The 20,496-nt window shown below is 36.9% G+C and overlaps 1 protein-coding gene across 3 annotated transcripts in view; it reads right to left on the bottom strand.

Moving 5' to 3' along the window:
• The window catches only part of NSMAF (neutral sphingomyelinase activation associated factor), a 37,717-nt gene continuing 17,221 nt past the window's right edge, over positions 1-20,496 (bottom strand). For 2 of the 3 annotated variants that reach the window (XM_030507216.1, XM_030507310.1), the window contains 21 exons: positions 20,030-20,101; positions 19,075-19,183; positions 17,619-17,795; positions 16,769-16,848; positions 14,950-15,040; positions 14,798-14,861; positions 14,625-14,676; positions 13,501-13,621; positions 13,077-13,208; positions 11,357-11,399; positions 10,749-10,912; positions 9,141-9,249; positions 7,627-7,685; positions 6,966-7,033; positions 5,246-5,313; positions 4,887-5,010; positions 4,096-4,179; positions 2,921-3,071; positions 2,441-2,543; positions 1,379-1,488; positions 1-360 (listed from right to left, as the gene is read on the bottom strand). In XM_030507216.1, the coding sequence (XP_030363076.1) occupies positions 266-360; positions 1,379-1,488; positions 2,441-2,543; positions 2,921-3,071; positions 4,096-4,179; positions 4,887-5,010; positions 5,246-5,313; positions 6,966-7,033; positions 7,627-7,685; positions 9,141-9,249; positions 10,749-10,912; positions 11,357-11,399; positions 13,077-13,208; positions 13,501-13,621; positions 14,625-14,676; positions 14,798-14,861; positions 14,950-15,040; positions 16,769-16,848; positions 17,619-17,795; positions 19,075-19,183; positions 20,030-20,101 (2,076 nt within the window). In that variant the 3' untranslated portion in view covers positions 1-265. The remainder of the gene's footprint in view (positions 361-1,378; positions 1,489-2,440; positions 2,544-2,920; positions 3,072-4,095; positions 4,180-4,886; positions 5,011-5,245; positions 5,314-6,965; positions 7,034-7,626; positions 7,686-9,140; positions 9,250-10,748; positions 10,913-11,356; positions 11,400-13,076; positions 13,209-13,500; positions 13,622-14,624; positions 14,677-14,797; positions 14,862-14,949; positions 15,041-16,768; positions 16,849-17,618; positions 17,796-19,074; positions 19,184-20,029; positions 20,102-20,496) is intronic. The other variant, XM_030507389.1, reaches the window with a different exon arrangement.

Here is a 20,496-nt window from a genome sequence, read left to right as displayed (position 1 = left end):
TTTAATTACAGAAAAATAAGTCTTTAATTTCATCTCAGATATCATTTTAGACAAGCATTTTCAGTATGATAAGTCCATGAAAAACAAATGCATACACTACAGAAGTTAAGAGCTCTCAGTGAAGTCACCATAACATAGAAAGTCGTAGTTGAACAAAGCTTCCTATCTGGTTGAACTTCAGCAACCATCATTGCACACAGTTAAGTTCCTTTAAAAGGTTTGGTTTAAAATAAGAGTTCATTTAAATATCTGGAGGGAAGGACACTTAGTATTGCAGTTTCCAGAATATGATTTGTTTGTCTTCCCCTCCTGTAATGACACTGTTGCACTGTTCATTCATCCACATGGACATTACAGCACCTGGGGAATAAAAACCAACCAACCAAGTAAATCCAAATGTGAATAGAGGTGATTGATACTCAAGATGATGGAACAGACCTTTTTGAAAGACTTTAGGGTCATTGATCATTAGTTTGTCTTACACTGACACTACATAATGCTATGAAGAATGTTAATTGGCTTCTAGGTGACTGCTCCTATTCACAGTAATGATCGCATGCTACATTGCCTCAGCTAGCTTTGGGATCCAGAGGGACAACGTCAGGTGCAGTACAGAATGAAGATGGCACATTGGCAAAAAGATGCGTGAGGACAAGGGGAGGAGGTTTTGCTAGAAAGTGAGATTTTTTTCACTCTAACATATGGCTTTCTCATATTAGAAGTGTATTCGCATTTTCTAGAACATGCCTAGAAACCCACATCTCATCTAATCTAATATAATCTAATCTAAAGATTCCCCTAGCTACAGAATGATCACTATACAGGTCAAGTTCCAGAGTACAAGCTTATAATAAGGAAGTTTGAAGTAACTGTTCATCAAGGCAGCCTTAAAAATCAAACTGAATAAAACTCACATAGTTTCTCTCATTTGCACATCCTGGTTGCTAATATACTGAAGACTATACACATACATACACTTAAGAAGCCTATAACTCCCCATCCAAAACAACTTTGCTAGTGAGCTTGATTTGTTGTTAGACTCACAGTCTGGATGGACTTTGACAAAGCATACAGTGCAGTCTACACCAAGGACTATGAGATAGATAGATAGAAAACTAATAATTTTTGTGATGTTGTATGAATTAGAAAAATCCCAAATCATTTACCTTTGGTCAGTCTTGTAAACAGCCATATTCCTCCATTGTTAACAGATTTCCTAGGAGGCTTATGGGGACCTACTTTTAGTTCTGGTGTTCCAGAACACTAGCATCAAGAACAGCCCACTGACTGTGCATATGACTCAAACTTTTCAATACTAACAGAGCTGGAAGATAGGAATCTTCCATGCAATTTGAGAATAGGAATAATTCAGGCATACCTGTATGTCCTTTGAGTCTTTCAGTAACTTTTCCTCCAAGAAGGTCCCAAATAAGTAATTCACCAGATTGACTTCCTGATAAGATGGTATTTCCATCCCACTTGAAGCACCTGCAAGCAAGTCTGGAATCAATTCACTTCAAGCTTCTGTATAATGAGTGCCAAACATTTCCAAACTGACTAAGCCAAAAAGAATTGAAAATGAGGTACCAAACTGAAGGAAACTAATGCAATCTTTCTGGAAAGGATCATGACCCAAACTTGCTTCTCTGATTACCCTAGACCAAACCAGACCTTTCCCTGGTAGAAGGATGAAACTTATTCCTGTATCAGAAGGGGACCCAGCCAGCTGTACATGTTTATGGTACCCAAGGGCTCTCATGAACCACCACTTTCACTTGTGTCACTTCATGTTCCTGAAACATTCACTTGAAGTGCAAAGAGGACTTTCAGGGAAATAACTGAAGAAAATACATATATATTTATGTATGGACACACAAAAGAAACCAACAAGTGTACCCCATGTATGGCTGCTGTATTTTAACTTCAGTAACTAACTGAGTAAGAATTCCATCTGTTTACCTGATAAACCATAAAGAACTTTATGCATTCTGGTTTGTGAAAAAAAGGGATCACTCTTCTCATAATAGCCAATCTTTTCTTAGATTATTGAAACAAAAACGAAGCATGGCAAAAAAATACTAAAAAAAAATAAAAATCAAGATTATTGACAGATGATTCAAGCAAGAGAACTGTCTCCTTGCTATGAATTTGGAAGAGCTGGTTAGCTACAGCTCTCATTACCTTTTATGGACGTTAAAGTTGTTGTTAAGAAAAAACATGAGTTATTTACTTTTAGACACTTGATTGGTTTGGTCCCAGCTTGGAAGCTTGATCATCATGCACACAACATGCTAGAATGTCAGCCTTTGCACTTTAAAAAGCAATTCAATACAATAAAGTTGCCACTATTACTGCCCTTTTTCCATTCTGCTATCACCAACCATCAAACATCTCCAGAGCTGGCCATGCAGCTTCACAATTTGCATGTTCTCAGAATTACCTCTGTGGCTCATCAGTGGTTACAGAAGATATAAGCATTCCAGTTTGTACATCTATTACTTTAAAACAACAGTCCGCTCCTGTGCTGAGTAGATGTCTGCTGTCTGTACAAAAGCAAACAAAAGAAACAACAAAAAAAGCATGTTTCAGTCCTAGTTAACAAAACAGTCTGCGATAGTGCATGTTGGATGAGACATTGCCTGACCTATGTATTTATAGATAATTTATTGAAAATTAAGTCTCTAAACAAGCAATGATAAACAACATTGGTTTAGGAGTTGAGACCACTGGTTTGCAATCTAGTATGGCCTTGTTTATTACTAATAAATTCTTTATCATGGAGATGAGCGGCAATCCAAAACATCTCACCATCCCCCTTAAAGTAGCAATTCCAACAACGAGGGTATATTACATGATACCAGGACCAAAATTCCCTTTGAATTTCCCAATGGCGCATATTAAAAACTGAAATCCAACATACCAGGACTAAAAGCAGCATCAAACACAGTTCCAGAATGACACGGCAACTGGTGCAACACTGTTGCTGTAGTAACATCCCAAACACTAATGGTACCTTCTTTGGTTCCAGACACTAGTATAGTATTTGCAGCATTAAGGTTGATTGTATTTACCTAGGAAGTTAAACATCCCATGATTTTCCTATTCGTTCACATGAGCCATCTTGAGACAGGTTTTAAATGCACACACAGGAAGCCCATTATCCGTAAGATGATATTTTATTTACAAAAAGCTTTTACATTTAATTCTGGAACATCCTTAATTACTAAAAATCCTGCCTGTAAAAAGTAGGTGGGTCCCTTTGATGTTATTTTAAAATGCTTTTTCTTTGCAGAATCAGAAACGGAAATTGCCATTTTAGACTGCTTTTAGTTCCCATGCCCTCCCCGTCTAAATGCAAGAATTTGCCCTTAAGGGTAAAATTCTTCTTTACTTTTAAAATATATCCAAGCTTTCAGTTTTTTGCAGTTCTCTTGGGTACAGTTCTTAAATGTTATCAGAACTGGTTTAGTATTTGCCTATGTTGTGACCTGTTAAAAAACTAAATATTAAGAAGGTTTAAAACACGGTATTTCTAAATACACTACTAGAATGACATTAGAGACTATAAATAAAAAGTTAGCAGTTACACATTTATGATTCACTGCACACAATGTGTTTAATATAGTTACAGTGAAATCCACTGTATATATTTTAGAGCATGGTAAAGAACTCTGAGGAATTCTTTTTCATTTGCTTCCCTTTGGCAAAGCTACATTAAGAAGAAGCTGTAACAATGCAAATACTTGAAAAACATGAGTCTGTTTCTGAAAACGAAGAAGCGAACAAAAAGTCCCCAGTCCTCCCTTTCCTCCCCTGGAACTTTGTGCTTATTAGCTAAGCAAGACAATTTTAAAAGTCCCCTGGAATAGACCTTAACCAGGGAAGCAGGGGACACTGGTGCAGGATGCATCAGACAAAAAAACCCACAAAAACCAAACAAAACCCCTCCCTTACACACACACACACACTTCCAACAATGACACACTCCCTCAGCCCCCTAACCCAATCCTTGTGCTTTAGTACTAGATCTTAATTTGATTTTAATGAGCAATTAATTTTCATACTCTGAGATACCGTATCTATCCACATACTTACACTAACTTCGTGTTCTAACTCTGCCAGCAGTTCAAAGTGGTGTTTTTTACTGCTCAGGGTCTCTCCAGGAGCACAATGCCACACCTACAACACAGATATTTAAGTCTGCTCAAGGAAGCATTAGTATAACCCTGGATGAGGTTCTTCAGTACTGAATTCTCACATTACAAGGAGGGCTGCTTGTGTGAACTCTGGGCTTTGCCTATGTAGCAGAATACAGCAACGACAAATGGCACCTGAACTCATTTACCCTAAGCAGAGCCACATACTAAACAGGACTCTGCTGATTCCAGATAGCTTACAGAACCTTACCTAAGTACAGGTATATCGCTGCACTAAATGTATACTTACCCAAAAGCCATATACATCCTTCCCTGTCTCTAATTTCCACATTACCTTTCCACCTAACTGTAGGCATGCTCTTTAGATTAGCAAGTTCCTGGTCCACTTAGCTGATGAACATCATAAACTACAAAACTGAAACATTTCAGAAGCCTATTCCATTCAGCAAATAAAATCACCAGTCAAGGTCACAGTACATTCCAGTTTCTCTAACAAATACAGTTTGCCTCCAAAACCCCCACATTTACAGTAAGTTACAAGGAATGAAATTTAAAGTAACACTTCATCTTTGAAACAGTTGAGATAAAACTAAATGAAGAAGATATTCTAGACACTAAGTTATTATTCTAGCACAACAGGTACACCCACTCCAAAGCATTTGGCTGGCTGAAAATTACAAAGCGCTAGGGATAAATAGTTATTGAAGTACAACAAACCCATATACAAACCTTCACAGTGGAATCCCAAGATGCAGAATATAAACGCCTATCACGCCAACAGATCTTACTGACTGCATCATCATGTCCCATTAAGATGTCTTGCTGTCTTCCAAATGCAATTGAATAAAAGTATCTAGCAGGAGAAGGTTATAAAAGCATTACGTCTTCAGAAACATAGGGGTTTTTTTTCCAAATAGATTAAAGTAACTTGGCTTCTACAGTTTCTAACAGAAATCTACTGAAAACCAAGTAGAAATATAGACACTTCATTTTAACAATGAATTTTGGTATCATTGTATAAAACCATAAGCATAACGAACAAGGAACTCAATGTAATTCAATAAAGTCAGTAAGTAGTAAATACACACATATGATTGTCCCACGAAGAACTTATGACAGTGGTATCTCCTGGTAGGATTAGACAGGATGACAAAGCCTGTAAGAAAAAGAAAAGGAAGTAGTGTTCAATCTCTTGGCCAGTGCTTCTGGAGAGCAAGCAGCATTTTAATCTTCTCTACACACAATATACAGGTGTTATATGAACACAAAAACCACCAACTGTATAGGTTGGACACTGAACAGCAAGAATATTTAACCCCTGGTAAATGTACAGGTAGCACTGAAGTTCAGAAATACACACAGAACTGATGGAGCTCCTTTTTCAAAATGCTGCTATCTCAAGGACATAGTATGTAATGCCTCACTTAGGAGCAAATGGGTCAACTCTTAATCTTGTAAGCTACTATCAATTCTAGATGCAAACACCTAACAGAAACTAAAACTGAAGGTTTCCTTTGATGTTTGTTCTCCATGACAGCTATTTATCAGCTCAGCTCTTTCAAACAACTCTTTCAAACAACAACAAGCGTAACTATCTAATTCCTGAATTTCTCAGCAAGAAACATTCCTTACAGACAGATGCTCAATTACATTACCATCAATGGAAGCAGCAAGGGGAAAAAAAAAAAAAAAAAAAGTAAAATCAGACCAGTGCTTCTACTAGTATCATTACTGGTCATGTTTTGGATCTGTTTTAAAAAAAACAGTGAGCTGCTGGACTGTAAAGAGACTACTGCTTCTAGCATTGCTGCAACAGATCAGCACTAAGACTACATACAGAAAGGAGAATAATAAAGAAAGAAAAGGTATACAAGGCCTCCTCGTGGAAAACTGACTTTTGGCTTAGGAGTCAAGAGCTCCCTTTTTACAGTGCCAAGAAGCAACATATCCTAAGTTTGCTTTGGCTAAAGCATTAGGAATTGCTGTATCTAGATTCACCACCTAGTGTGTATGTGCCACGGCAGGACATAGGGTCTTGATCCTGCACTTTGCTTGGGGACCTGTTAGAAGCCATAGCATGCTCTATCTGTGTAACCCATTTGCATTTTTTGTTCCCTCCTAGAGATGAGGGTAGAGAGAAGGCTGATATATTTTAGTATCTTGGCTCAATAAAGGACTGTGAACATGACAGTTGAGAGTAAATCTCTATGACCCAGGTCTGGCCACAGTGCTCAAGCACAGAAAATCAAATACAGAATCTCTTTCCAAGTTCTGTTTTAGAAGCAGGGAAAAAAAGTTGTTCAGAGGTTGCTGAGGTCACTGCTTATTGAGGAAAGATGGCTCAAATTCACCCAGCAGAGATTCCACTCTGTGTGGTTGGTTTTCCTCTGCTGGCTGACTCACAGCCTTCAAACACTTGGGAGCAGCAAGGCAATGCTGGATGTGAGCACATGGGTGGAATTTAAGCTTTGTGATTCTGGTCCCAGTGGCAGTTCAAGGTTGTTCAGAAAGACTCCTCTGCTCATGCCAGACTATTAGTGTACTGCAAGCGCTTTCTTGGATAGCAGGGCAGCTCAGAACAGAGCTAGCACAGAAGTGCAACCATCTAATGCTGCCATGTTTGAAGAATGCACTCTGTCTCCCTGGAGGCCTGACAGAGTCTCAATTCACTCTGCTAAATTATTCACACACATAATACAATTGAGTAGGCAGGGGAAGAAAAGAGCCATTGATGTATACTAAGAGCCATTTCTCCGAAGCTTTCAGAAGATTCCCAATGATCTTGTTTTTATTTTGACAGTAGCTTACCATGTTTGAAAAGGACGCACTTCTCTGGATTGTTTTTGATTCCTTGGAAAACATCTTCAAAGTTGAATCTGGGGATAATGGACAAAATAGAAGATAAAAAGACTGTTTTATATTATAGAAGATAGTAATTTTGGTCCTGTTTGAATATTCAAATATCTTACTATGAAAAGCATGCATAGGTTTCTTATAGTCTTAAAGAAACTCTTTATAAAGCTTGTGACTTGAGCCTGGAACTATCCTGTTCTGCATCAGTTACAGACAGGCTCCCTCATGCCCATCAAACTCTAAGAGAACTCCTGTATCTAAAAGGAGAAATTACCACCTTCCCAAGCCTAAATATAGATAACATTGAGATCCTTGAGTCAAAGTGATCTAAAACTTAACAAGTTCATGTACTTAAACTATTATAGGAAATATACCTTTAACTTAGTTTTTATAATAGGAGACTTTCAAAGTGACAATCCAAAAGCCAAACAGAACTAGCCTTTGCATATGAATACCCTCAAACAGTAAGAGGGAATTGAGCATGAAATGAAAACAAAGATCATGCATTTGGCAAAAGATTAGGGCTGCTCTTTTCATGACATAATGTTTTGTTCACAAAACATTAACCTGCATTTACACTGCAAGGTCTAGTAAATACCTTTGCAATAATACTTACCCTGGGATGTAGTGAAAACAGAAGACCCATTGCAAGTGACTGCTATTCCAGTAATTGCCCTGTTTAATACAAGTAAGCTTATAGGTGATTTCATAGGTTTTGAAACTTAACTGTAAATTGACTATAGTTTAAATTTGTTATTTGATCTCTACAAGGGCTAAGACATTCAAGGACAGTAAAAGCACTTCAGTAGTGTTTTGTATAACTAGAGACCAAAATATACCTTGATATAAGAAATGAAACATCAGTACAAGTTCCCCATACTGTTCTGCAAGAACTTCATCCTTGTCAAAAAGGACATGCCCAATGAGAGGATAAATAGTTTCACACTGAGTCTTTCGAATTTGGGATTAGCTACAGAAAGTGTCAGGAACCTGCCGACAAGCAGATACTGAATACCTCAAATGTCAGGACTCAGAACTTGCATGTCTTCTCCTCAAATTTGGCATTGGCAAAATCACTGTAGTCTAGAAGTTTAGACATATAGCTTATGTCAGGGAGTTAGTTGTTAGGAAGCAGAGATTCTGCACAGCCAAAATTCTGTTACACAGACCTGCTTCTATTTTTTCCTCAGCAGTCTTAAAACAAAACCCAACAAAATCCACAAAACAAACAAAAAAACCTCACCAAACAAAGAATTCGAAACTGAAATTCAGTCCGTTTTCAGGATCTGGATTTCCCTAATCCTAACCATCTGGTACCAGCGGCCCTTTCTCACTACAAATATTACCTTGTTTTCTGGACAAGACAATGTTTCTTTTCTCTATTGTTAACAGACACCAAGAAAGCAGTTGCACTCAAAGTAGTAAGAAATCCTCCTACTAGTTCAGCCACCAGCATAAGGGATGGGGCCAAAGGAAAATCTTTAAAATATAGCTGTTGTTGTTCATTGTTAGGTATTTTCAAAGTTCACCTGAAGTGGCTCTGCTGACTCATGGCTCCCAAGGAATCCATCACAACAGTAGTTTGATACCTGGATTAACTGAAAACCTATAGCTGGAGACTTTGCAAACTGCTCACATAGCAGCAGCTCAAGGTGTACAGTACTTGAACTTCAGTTATTTATCCTTAAAAATCAAATGGAATGGAGAAATTAGGTCCTCCTGGGGTTATAAATAAATAAATGGAGGAAGGGGGGGTGGAACTAGATGATCTTAAGGTCCTTTCCAACCCTAACCGTCCTATGATTCTATGAAGTTTATCTGGCTGCTGCTACCACAGTTTTAGAGAAGGGTAATCAATATCTGCTTCAGCTACTAAAATGATATGAAACTTCGCTCTAGATCTGTATAAAGAACAACAACAACAACAAAATCAAGCTGACAAATACCTTTTCTGGATTGATAACCCAACATATACTCAGAATCATCTTGCATAATCAAATCAATGAGCTGTCTCACAGAGAAATGTATTTACCTTAAGCCCTCAGCCATCATTCAGATTGACATGCAGATACTTCACCCCGCCCCCAAATTAAATGGAACAATTTTGACTGTGAAAAGAATAGTACCTACTCTTTGTGAATTTTATATTGCTCATCTAATTTTAGTTTGGCAATATTGTTCCAAGCAAGTGTTATACTTTCTTCTGTCAAATCTTCAAATGATTCTTCATTTGGAGAAACTGCAATAAAATGCCACGATAAAGCTCCATCATAAATAGAAAAATAAAAAGATTGATTTCAAATAACTAGGTAACTGAAGTTGCAGATGTAAGTAGGAAAGCACAGAAATCACAGAGAGCTCCAGGAATAAGAACTTTCAGCTAAAGCAGAGAGTGACAAGTTCACCAACTTTTTTCCAAATCTCTTCCTGAATGCATAGGCTTACACAGTCAAATATATGGGTTTTCTGCCCAAAACAGGGCTTTTAAACTAGAAACTGGAGAGAACACATTTCCAAAATGGAAAAAAACCCAATCAAGCAAACAAACAAAACCCCAAAACCAAACAAAAAAACTCCCACCAAACAAAAACACCAAACCAAAAAAGCCCATAAGCTTTTCTGCAGAGATGTTTTGGTGTTCTATTGCGATGTCAGAGCTTTTAAAATGGAAAAGTATCAGGAAACCCATCTACTGATACAATACAGCAGGTGCTTTTTATTATTCTGTTGCATTCTATTAGGAGAGTCATAACCTCATTTTGCTGCACTGCAGGGATAAAAAATGCAACAAAATTGAGGCAATTAGATGTCACTCACTACAAAAAAGCCAAACCCAACAGGAACCGTTGAACTGTGGATTAATGACTTAGGCAGCGTACCACCATACCTGTTTAACATATGAACATTATTATCACAATACACAACTTTCAAAGCCACTCTTGCCATTTGCATGCTACAGGTTGCCATACTAAGTAGCACTCATCTTCACTTATCTGCTTAAAACTGAAAGCCATCAAATGGTAAGTGAATTCAAGACAACCAACTGAGAAAAACCTTTCTATATGACACTTGGGTTGACGATTCAACCCTATTTATAGTTAAACCACTATACTTATGGTAAGGACCAAAGCGTCTTAGTTTCAGAGAAATAGTGTAAGTTCTGCACTGAACAGAAGCCTGTGACAGCATTCCATGTCCTTTTCTTGAATAAAGTGTCCTGGTTTCAGTCTAGGTAGAAGTTATTCAATCAATTCAATTCTTTACCATTTTTATTTAAGTCATAGAAAAGGAACAAAATTTAGATGCTTAATTTAAGTTCTTAGGGTTTATTTAGACCAAGCCAGTCAATTACCCCAAGGACACCCCTGTTCAAAAGCTGAACAAATCTTTACATCATTTAGAATGCTTGCAGATACAGTCATTGAAGCTGTGGTCATATCAGCTTGATTTTGAAGTGTCATGAAAAGCCAGGGATGGCAACCCTCCCATGGCTTCAAAAGCAGAGGTTGAACAGTCCCAGAGGAGATCACTGGAACAGAAGGCAAATGCAGGACAATGCCTGTATTTTCAAATTTGAAATTGGTCTTGCCAGTTTAACAATTAGTTCATGGATTTATTTTGAGTTGGCTTACTGAGAAAGTGGCCAAGAGTTGTATAACAAGGTCCTGTTGGAGAAAGATACAGAGCTTGTCAAAATTACAAATCCATTACACCGTCAGTTTATCTGTAGACATTTACCTGGAGACTCAGCTATGGAAACATTGTGACTAGATGTTCGAGACAAGCTTTTCAACTTTGGTATTATCCTTCGAGGATGAGGAATTGTAAACAACTGTTTAGGCGTCTGTCCAAACTCCAAGATTTGTGTCAGCAGAGCTACTTTTTCGTTGGGGTCCATAATACTTTCCAAAAACAAGATACTTAGTTAAGCCAAATAGGCAAGTACTTTATCTTCCTCCCCTCCCCTGAAAGCATGGGCCTGCGTGTACAATTACTACAGCAGTATAGGCCATCACAGTTCTTACAAAACTAATTCACCACAGATGTGAAGAACAGTCATAAGACAGCTTTGTAATTTTGCTAATGTATGATGACAACATGCTCATCAACTAAAAATATAAAGCAATTTCACAAAAGCCAGATTGAAGAAATGTTCAAGTAGCAATCTTTCAACACATAATAAAACCAAGAACCCGATGCTGGTTCTCTGCATATCTGGGAGTATAAAACGGAAGAGCTACACCATTCACATACAGAGCACTTTTACAGCCACCAGAGAATCTGGAGGGATACTGAGAAATTCAGCTAACTGCTTGAACAAAACCATTCAGATTCTTTTCAATTACCTGTTTAAATCCACTCCTCCTTCATAAGTTAATGGGTGAAACACTGGGGGGAAAAAAAGTTTATCTGTACTATGTAGATATACAAGGCTCATTTTCTTACATACATACTATAAAAAAAAGCTGTATGTTTTACTCAACTTGATTATATTTAAGCAACTAAGTTATTTCAGCAGGCTATAGAATTTGAGATCTTGTGTTTTAATCCTGGGTTTCTTACCTGAAGAAAGTTTAGGATTTCTAAGAGAGTCAGAGTTTCAGAATAAATCAGTCCTTTCATAAAGGAAGAATGACTTATTTAAGCATCATTAAGTACCCTCCACCCAATAAAGAAAAAAAAAAAAGCACAGTTGCATTAACTGGATGTTCTCAAGTGTCTGCAATTTATTATGCTAATAAAAATCCATACTGCAGCAGAAGCAGCACCCTGTGCAGAAAATGGGCATCCACAGCATGAGTGGGTGCCAAACCCTGCAAACCTAAAATATCATGATTTAAGGACATGTCGGGAAGCATATTAAAAAAAACCAAAAAAAAACAAACCTCAACAAACCAAAAAGAAGAGAAACAAACTAAAACACAAGCAAAACCCCACCACAAAACAAATTGCATTGTCTTACCCAGGCAGCAGAAAGCACTAACTACTGAAATGACGAGTTGCTTATTCCTTCTCTCCCCACTGCTGTAGGAAAGTTTTCTTTTTAAACTTATTATATCTTCTTAAGCGCAAACTATTTCAACATTGCCTGTTTCTTGTAATCCATCAAAACCATCAGACCTTCTGGAATAAACACCCTAAAAATCTGACTAATCTTTCTTTACCAAGAGGACATTTCCTCATTGGGTAGTAAATAGCTAAATATCAACTGCTGAGTAAAGTAACCAGTGGTATTGCTGTTGGGTCTAGATAAACTAACGCACATAGCAATCACCCCTTTTGTAAGCATTTACAATGGCTACATACATGCTCAGAATAAGAGTGCAAGCAGTGAAACTTTCAATATGCACAGTAAGATGTATACTACTGGAGTAGTATATATGTACAAAAGGACAAACCTAGTCACCTACATGCCCTTTTTTTTTTTTTTTTTTTTACATTCTTGCTCCTAAAGAGCTTTAGCCCATTCGCCCCTTCTCCTTTCTTTCCCTAGCCAATTGTCTTGGGAGAAGGGAGAAAAATTGCATTGAAATTCTCACACTGCAATTACAGTGTAGGAAAGTTAAATACATCTTCATGTGGAGACCCTACAGACTCCCATTTTTAATTGGAAAATACCAATTCCATACTACATTGCCGTACCATGCAGTGTGAGCAAATAACAGCAATGCTGCAGAACCTTCTTACCTGCCATCTTAAGTACATCTTCAAAAAGACAAATCTCCGTGAAAGCAATAGATTCTACTAGATAAGACATTATTTCCAGTAATGAAGAACTGCTTCATCCCTGGCAGCGATTAAAGCCGGGCTGGACAGAGCCTTGGGAAACATGGTCTAGGGTGAGGTGTTCCTGCCCATGGCAGGGGAGTTGGAACTAGATGATCTTAAGGTCCTTTCGCACCCTAACCATTCTATGATTCTATGATTTCCTTTAAGGATCAAGCATTCAAAGCATAATTATGAACACTCAAATCAGACATTACAGAAATGCTGTTATTCACCATTCCTACCTAATTAAAGCGATTTGGGGGATTTTTTGGCTATTTCTATAAAGTGTATATTTACCATTGTGAGCTGCAACTGCTTCACTTCCTTTCTGCTTATAGCCAAATATTATATCAATCCATTCATGAAGATGTTCTGATACATACTGACTTTCTAAAGCCTCTTGACTCTTCTGAAGGAAGTCATCAGGACCTAGCAAGAGAAAGAGAAAGGCTAATTAAAGGAGAAGGTACACCATTCAGTACTGGTATCCATCTCTGTTCCTCTTCCTTCTTGAGAAAGCAATCAACCAAGAAAACCCTAACGCCCCACACCAAACCTCAAATTTGCTTTAGAAATTAAACACAACTATTATGTCAATGTTTTGAAGCAAAAATTCCTTCAGAAGAAAATAGAACAGGCATTTTTGAGAGAAGAACTGACATCCCAGGAATCCAGATAATCTTGAATTAATATTAAAACTTCTTGTATAATGAATTATTACCTGATGCCCAAGGGGGAAGCTCTACATCGTCAACCATCTTTCCACCCTGCCTTTTTCCCAAGTCCAGCTTCAAACTGTTTACTAGAAAACTAGAATCATTTTCATAAAATTCCGGAATCAACTAAAAAAGGAAAAAAAAAAAAAAAAAAGGAAGTTTTGAGATTAGCTGGGCTTTCACCACTTTAGTAGAATACAGTCAGTAAAAACTAAAAAGTTACCAAGGTTTATATGTCAAGCCCTAAAGTTGGGTAGTAATTTTTCCAGGCTTTCTCCTCTGTTAGTAAAGCAGCACTGGAAGCTTCCTCCCATTATCCTTCCAACTACTTTTAGGCTTCTTGACTACCTACAAGGCAATTTGCTGAGCTAAATTCAGAGTGGCATAAATATTTTTAACATGTAATGTGTGACGTGAATCCATAATATCTAAGAGTATCTTCAGAACTCTTATTGCATAGCCATCAGTTGAGAGTCAATACAAAAATATAGTATAAAACTAGACTGGCAAAAGTTTCAGAGGTTAAGTCAATTATTGAAAGACCACAATAGCTAACCGTTAACTATAGACTTTTTTTTTTTTTAAAGAATCGCTATGTTAAACTCCTTTATCTAAGAAACATTATTTAACAGCACCCACTATCTGACAGTTAATCATTCTCAACATATTATACAAGCTATAGTTTCTATAAGGCTCAAAAAACTAAGATAAAACTTCTATAGTTTAACCTTTCCAGATGTACTGTTGTAATACAGCCAAATCCTTACAGGATTCCAGCAGACAATACATAAAATTGCATCTTTTCAGCCTTAATCCACTCTGGTAATTCCCATTTATTCCAGTAACATTCACAATGACAATTCTGTTAAATTAAAAGCCAGAAAGCAGACACAGACAAGCAATCATATAATTAAAGAGAAAGAAGAAGTTAAAAATATTAAAGGATTCAGAAAATTCAGTCAACTGCCTTACCCCCCCACACCCCTAAAACCCACAAACAACAAAACAAAAAAACCCAACCAAACGTACTTCATCCCCAACCCAAAACTCTCAAATCAACAGATGTCTAAGAACAGAAAGCTTAGCACAGATAATCAAGAAGGACTAGAACAATTTTCCAGCCAATTACCTCTTTGAAGTCTGTTGCACCATCCAAACAGTTTTTCCAGGTCTCTGCAAGACTATATAACACACAACAATCATACATTTGTTAAAAAACCCCACATTTTTTAAAGCTTTGCACTCCCTTAATGCATATTTGAAAACAAATCCAAGCTCCTTATAGATGAAATGTAAACAAACCTGTTGAATGTTCTGTCAGCATGATCAAATTTTCCATTCTGCAGACAGAGCATATATTCTGGAGCTAAGGAGAAAGAAGAAGACATCAGCTTGCTCCAAACCTTGTCCACTTTGGAGGTAACTGCTCAGAGGGAATGTAAAAACTGTCTTACCAACTCTAACGAGATAAAACAAAACATATCCTGGAGATGAATAATGGCTCCCATACATGAACTTAGGCTCTGGCATTTCCTGATAACGTGTCTGCAACATATGAAGAAAAAGAGAGGTCTGTTTAAAATCGGCACTCCTGCTTTCCTTCAATATGGAATATAAGCACACTTTTTTTGAAGATACAGATTAGGACCACCCTCTTTTTTTTTCTTTAAAAAGATGAAACAAACTACATTCTAATAAACATGCAGCTTTAATCAAACCAGTAAATCTATAAGACAAAAAAGTTCTTACAACTTTAAATCCAGAATTACTTGGTTTTCATCTTTTTTTGTCTCTCCTATGTAACTGCAGTGACTCAACTTCAAAGGAGTACAAACAAGTGCTTCCTTTTTATCTTTCACATGAAGTGTAATGAGACTACAGAAGAACGTACTGACCTGATTCAACCTGGAATATTCCCTCCTGCCTGAAGCTCCTATGTGTTATCCCTAAAACCTATCATAATCTAAATAAAACGACTTTTACTGCAGTAAGCATGAGGCAGCTAACAGCTTGAGGAAACTCATTTTAGAAAGAAAATGTTATTTACTATTACTGAAAACAGAATATTGATCATGTTCTTACCTTCTACAACCTTAGGAAACTCTATGATTTTGAAACATTCAATCTTTTTGTCAATTTAATGCAGTTAGTCTGGCAATATTTTTTTTCTAATGCTTCACTAATAAAGGTTCCAAAACATCAAATATATTTATGTTCTTTAAATGACTGTGGAATAATTACTAAATATAAATTACTAAATAATTAACTTACATGCTGTAAATTATTTTGGAATAATTAACTTGCCATGAGACACAATTTTATACAAAGAATTAAAAGCCAAGAAACTGAGGTCCTTCTAAGTCTGTAACTATCTGTTTAACTATTTATGAGAAGAAAGCCTGTCTACTTTGAGAAGAGGAAAAAGACATGCCCTATTATCTGCATGTGGAAATTTCAGGTTGGTACTCTGATCTCCATGGATCCGGATTTCCTCCATTTGAACTACTCTCCCTCAAATTCAGAATTTTTCTTAAATGGAAGTACTTAAGATTTCTGTTACTTTGTCTTGTTTGATTCAAATACATATTTTACATTACACATTTAAATCTGTTGGTCTTGAGGTTTTATTTTTCCTCGGGGGTGCTGGTCAATGAGAAAGTGAACATAAGCCAGCTTCAGTGTGTGCTCACAGCCCAGAAAGCCAACCATGTGCTGGGCTGCACCAAAAGAAGCATGACCAGCAGGTCGAAAGAGGTGATCCTGCCCCTCTGCTCTGCTCTTGTGAGACCTCACTTGGAGTATTGTGTACAGTTCTGGTGTCCTCGACATAAAAAGGACATGGAGCTGTTGGAGCAGGCAGGGGGGTTGGAACTAGATGATCTTAATGTCCTTTCCAACCCTAACCGTTCCATGAGTCTATATGTTTGTAGCATCTCAGTGCCTGCCATACAAATGCAAATACAATAATTAAATAGATGTGGAGATTTTATTTTAAAAGTGAGGTAAAACATTTAAAAGCATATATGTATGAAACAGTAGTAAGAGAGAGAAAACAAATCCAAATAATTTTAAACTAATACTGACAAAACCAGCACTGATGAAACCAAGCTGAAAATAAATGTGGTATGTTTATAAGTAAGTTTTCTCAAATAAGATTTATAGTTAGTTTTAGATATCTACATAATTCCCAAAGCTTGCTTGACAAAGCTCCTTTTATTACCAACATGTATAAGGCAAAAAAAGTGCAGCACATAGAAGCCAAGATATACATACCAATAGCCTATCCAGCCTTTCCTTATTCAGGGCACCAATTGGCTTACTAAGGTCACGGAATGTTTCAGGTTTTGTCAGATCTAAAAAAACAGTTAGACTCTATGTATTTTACTAGAACAGGAATATAATCAATATTTAAAACAAAAGGAAAAAAAAAAAAAAACCCAGAAAGAAAACAAACCAAAAACCAGTACAAAACCCCTCCAGTAATTTTCTCTGATTTGTAACTGCAAAAGAATCATCATATTATAAATGGCTATTTATTTCTTCTTCCAGGCAGATATTATCTCATACCTCTTGCTTAAGAACAAGTAGCTACATGTACATGACAGCTATTGCTACTAACATCACCTAGTCAATACAGGTCCCGCTACCTGAGGCACAAACACAGCTGGCATTGTCTTCTTCCTACTTGTTAACTATTCTGTCAGGCTACAGTTAAGTCCCACCAAATAATGAGATTGAAGTGTTTGAGTGGATGCTGATGAGATTCCCTTACTCTACTCCATGTATAGGGACACAATCCTCAAAAGGACAAACTTTCAACACAAATTGCACTAAGACCCTTAATCAAGGAGCCTAATTAAGGCACAAGCCTTGTTAGCTTCTTCCTTTCAACTTACAATGCTAAAATTGTAAAAGAACACCTAGATTCTATACATTTCAATACACCCAACTTGTTCCACAAAAAGCCATTATACTGCACAACATGCAAGATGATGTGATCCAAGATCACTAATGCCAAGTTCATTCTGATGTAACATGCACTTTATGCAGTGTAAACCCCCTCCTCCCTGAAACATTTCAGGTTGTACACCATACACTAACATGCCGTTTTGTATACACATACCTAATACCGAACTAGAGTAGTCTGCTATGATCCAGGGAAATACAGGATACTGAGAGAGATCATTGCAGCTTCTATCAGCCAGATTGTTGAGATGAAGAAGATACTGGTAATTTGATATATGTCCTCGCTGCCATTGCAACATATAACTTTCAGCTGTATGCTCTGTAATGTGATTTTCTAAAACAAAAGAAAACATTAAGAGTTTTGAGATTTGGAGTTCCACCCCCAAATTATACCATGATTAGTATTATGCAATATAAAATAATTAAGGTCAGAGTTGCTTAACAGAACAAGTCAGAATGAAGTGGTAGCTTCATATTTCAAAAGCTACCACACTTTATACATTTTTTAAGATCTATTCAAACATATCTAAGCTACAACAACATCATCACCACCATCTTCACCTGCAGCTTAAATTTCATCTCTGAATGTTACCCAGAAAATGAAGTCTGAAGCAGGGTAACAGCATGCAGTTAATTCCGTAACAGAAAAAAAAAAAAATCATGTCAGAATCTATTTCCTTTTCAAAAGGAAAATCTAAACCATTAAAATGATTCTCAGAGGAAGCAATCATTCCTTTGTGGTCTTTCCACTTTGCTTTGTGAAATGGGGAAAATGTCAACAGACATTTACGTAAATTCATTAAAACAGAACTAGAGCTCTGGTACAATAACAAAATAATACAAAATTTAAACACTTTCAACAGTGGCAGTAAACATGAGTTGCAATGTTTCAGTTGTTGTAGGATTACGGAAAAAAGATTAGCTTTTTCTCCTTGTTTTTCTAGGAACTATGCAAGCCTGTTAGTTTCTGTTCAAGATCTGCAAAAGATATGTATCACTTTCTTGGAATTAATGCATACAAGGTTTAATAAAAATGAGAAATTAACTGTTTTAGAATGGTAATTTTCATCAACCACTGCTAAGACTGAGGAAAGTTCAGATATTACTGTGTGCACTGGGAATCCAGCCATTATAGGAACTTTCTTAACAGGATTTTTACTTGGACTTCAGCAGGTGCCAGGGGTATCCATCCAAAAGGCAGTCTACATTTTTTCAGCAAAATGCAGTTTAGCTGAGTGGATGTTATTTACCCCTTGCTTTGAAGATAAAGTGTTTTGTGTTGTTTTTTTGGGGGGGTGAGGGAGGTAGGGAGGCTGGTGGTGGTGGTGGTGGTGGAGTGGAGTGGAGGTGTTAAATGACAGTGCATATCAAGTTACGAATCAAAAGAATTAGTTTCATTTTAATAATGCTGTCTTACCTTTCATACTCAGCTCTTCAATCACAAACAGAATATATGCAACTTCACAACATTTATTCTGAACTTTACTTCTTTTTATATAAAACAATTAGGGCTAATACATCTGTTTGTTCTTCTCATTCTTCCCACATAACGGAGCAAAACAGATTTCCCCACACAAGACTACAAACTACATTAATAAATAAATACTGCAAACCTATATACGTTGCAATAAGGAAATAGAGCTCATCTCGATCTTGATAGTTGTAGAATTTCAAGTAGATGTCAGAACACAAATCATTTTCTGTGCAAAATACTTCAAGTCCCTTAGAAGTTAAAGGGAGGGAAAAAGTAAATGAGAGAAATTACTGACAAGCTGTAATATTCATTTTCTTTTTTCAACAGAATATTCCAGCAACTAGCATCTAAAGCTTAAGACTCTAAACTGTGTAACAGTTTTGCTCACAAATTCTAACATTTTGATCTTTCCTATTTCCAATCATAAAAGCATTCAGTTTATACCCAGTTGAGCAAATAGCTTTGTAGCTGTCCATAGATTGGCTCTGTCTGGATTGACTAAGCACATGCAATATACATTTTTGTCCTAAGTGAATGGAGTGAGGCAGAGTTAAATGTCTAGTTTAAATGTGCTTTGAGACAAAAATTTTAAGATTGACATTTCAGTGCGAACACTGAAAGCATACAACTGAGGTTCCATCGCAGCGCTCTCATTACTCCTTGGTCATGTACAGTGGGACTCATCACTCCACATTAGTCTCATCTAAACCAGCGATCAAACTCCCTCCATGAATCAATCCAGAGAGAAAATACACCATGAGAGCAATTCATTCTATCCCAAGATAGGTGTTTGAGATAAATGGAATGAATTGCTCCCTGGAGACACTCCCTTCTAACTTCCCCTACACTGACTGCTTATGAAAGACATTTTTCATTGTCAACAGAGTTCACTCTTCCTGCTTTCAACTTTTTGACAAGACAGGGAACTAAAACCCTTAAAAGCCAGAAAGGATCTTTGAGTACTGTTCACTATTTAATCCAGAGTTTTTAAAAACACATAGCTTTTAGCTAATGATGCATACAGTATCACCTGGTCATTTTAAGAAACAATATATACAGCAAGACATTAAAATAAAAATAATATTTCAGTTTACCAGTGGCATTAGCCCATGTCTTCTTTTGTAGATGCGACGCACATTTTGCAGTGTTATTTGTACTACTGGTTTCTGTGGGGAGCAAGGGAGAGGGAAGAAAAGACGGAGATATTCTAGAAGGTTTATATTCTTCTACATTAACCTTTCCAGTCAATATGAAGTTTCTTTTGACTAGAGATACTAGAAATATGAAAACAATATCCATCCATGTTATTTTAGCAGTGGAACAGCGGTGCTAAGCAGCTGTGTTAAAAAGAGAAAGCTTGTCTTTGCTGTTGATTCTTGTATGAGTAGCAAAGCAGTTTGAGAATAAAGAAAGAACAGTGTATTATCAGCCGAGTCTGTCCCCAGTTATAATAATCATGCAAGAGAGAAGCAGAACACAATAAACTGTATTAAGGAAGCCACTGAGTTGCCGGGCAAACTGTTTGCTAATGGTGTCACCTGGTGGTCAGAAATTGAATGGC

Source organism: Strigops habroptila, chromosome 1 (assembly GCF_004027225.2).
Source record: "Strigops habroptila isolate Jane chromosome 1, bStrHab1.2.pri, whole genome shotgun sequence".
Classification (NCBI taxonomy): Eukaryota; Metazoa; Chordata; class Aves; order Psittaciformes; family Psittacidae; genus Strigops; species Strigops habroptila.
The sequence above is the reverse complement of the archived record's forward strand: the minus strand, read 5'-3'. Positions and strand labels throughout refer to the sequence as shown.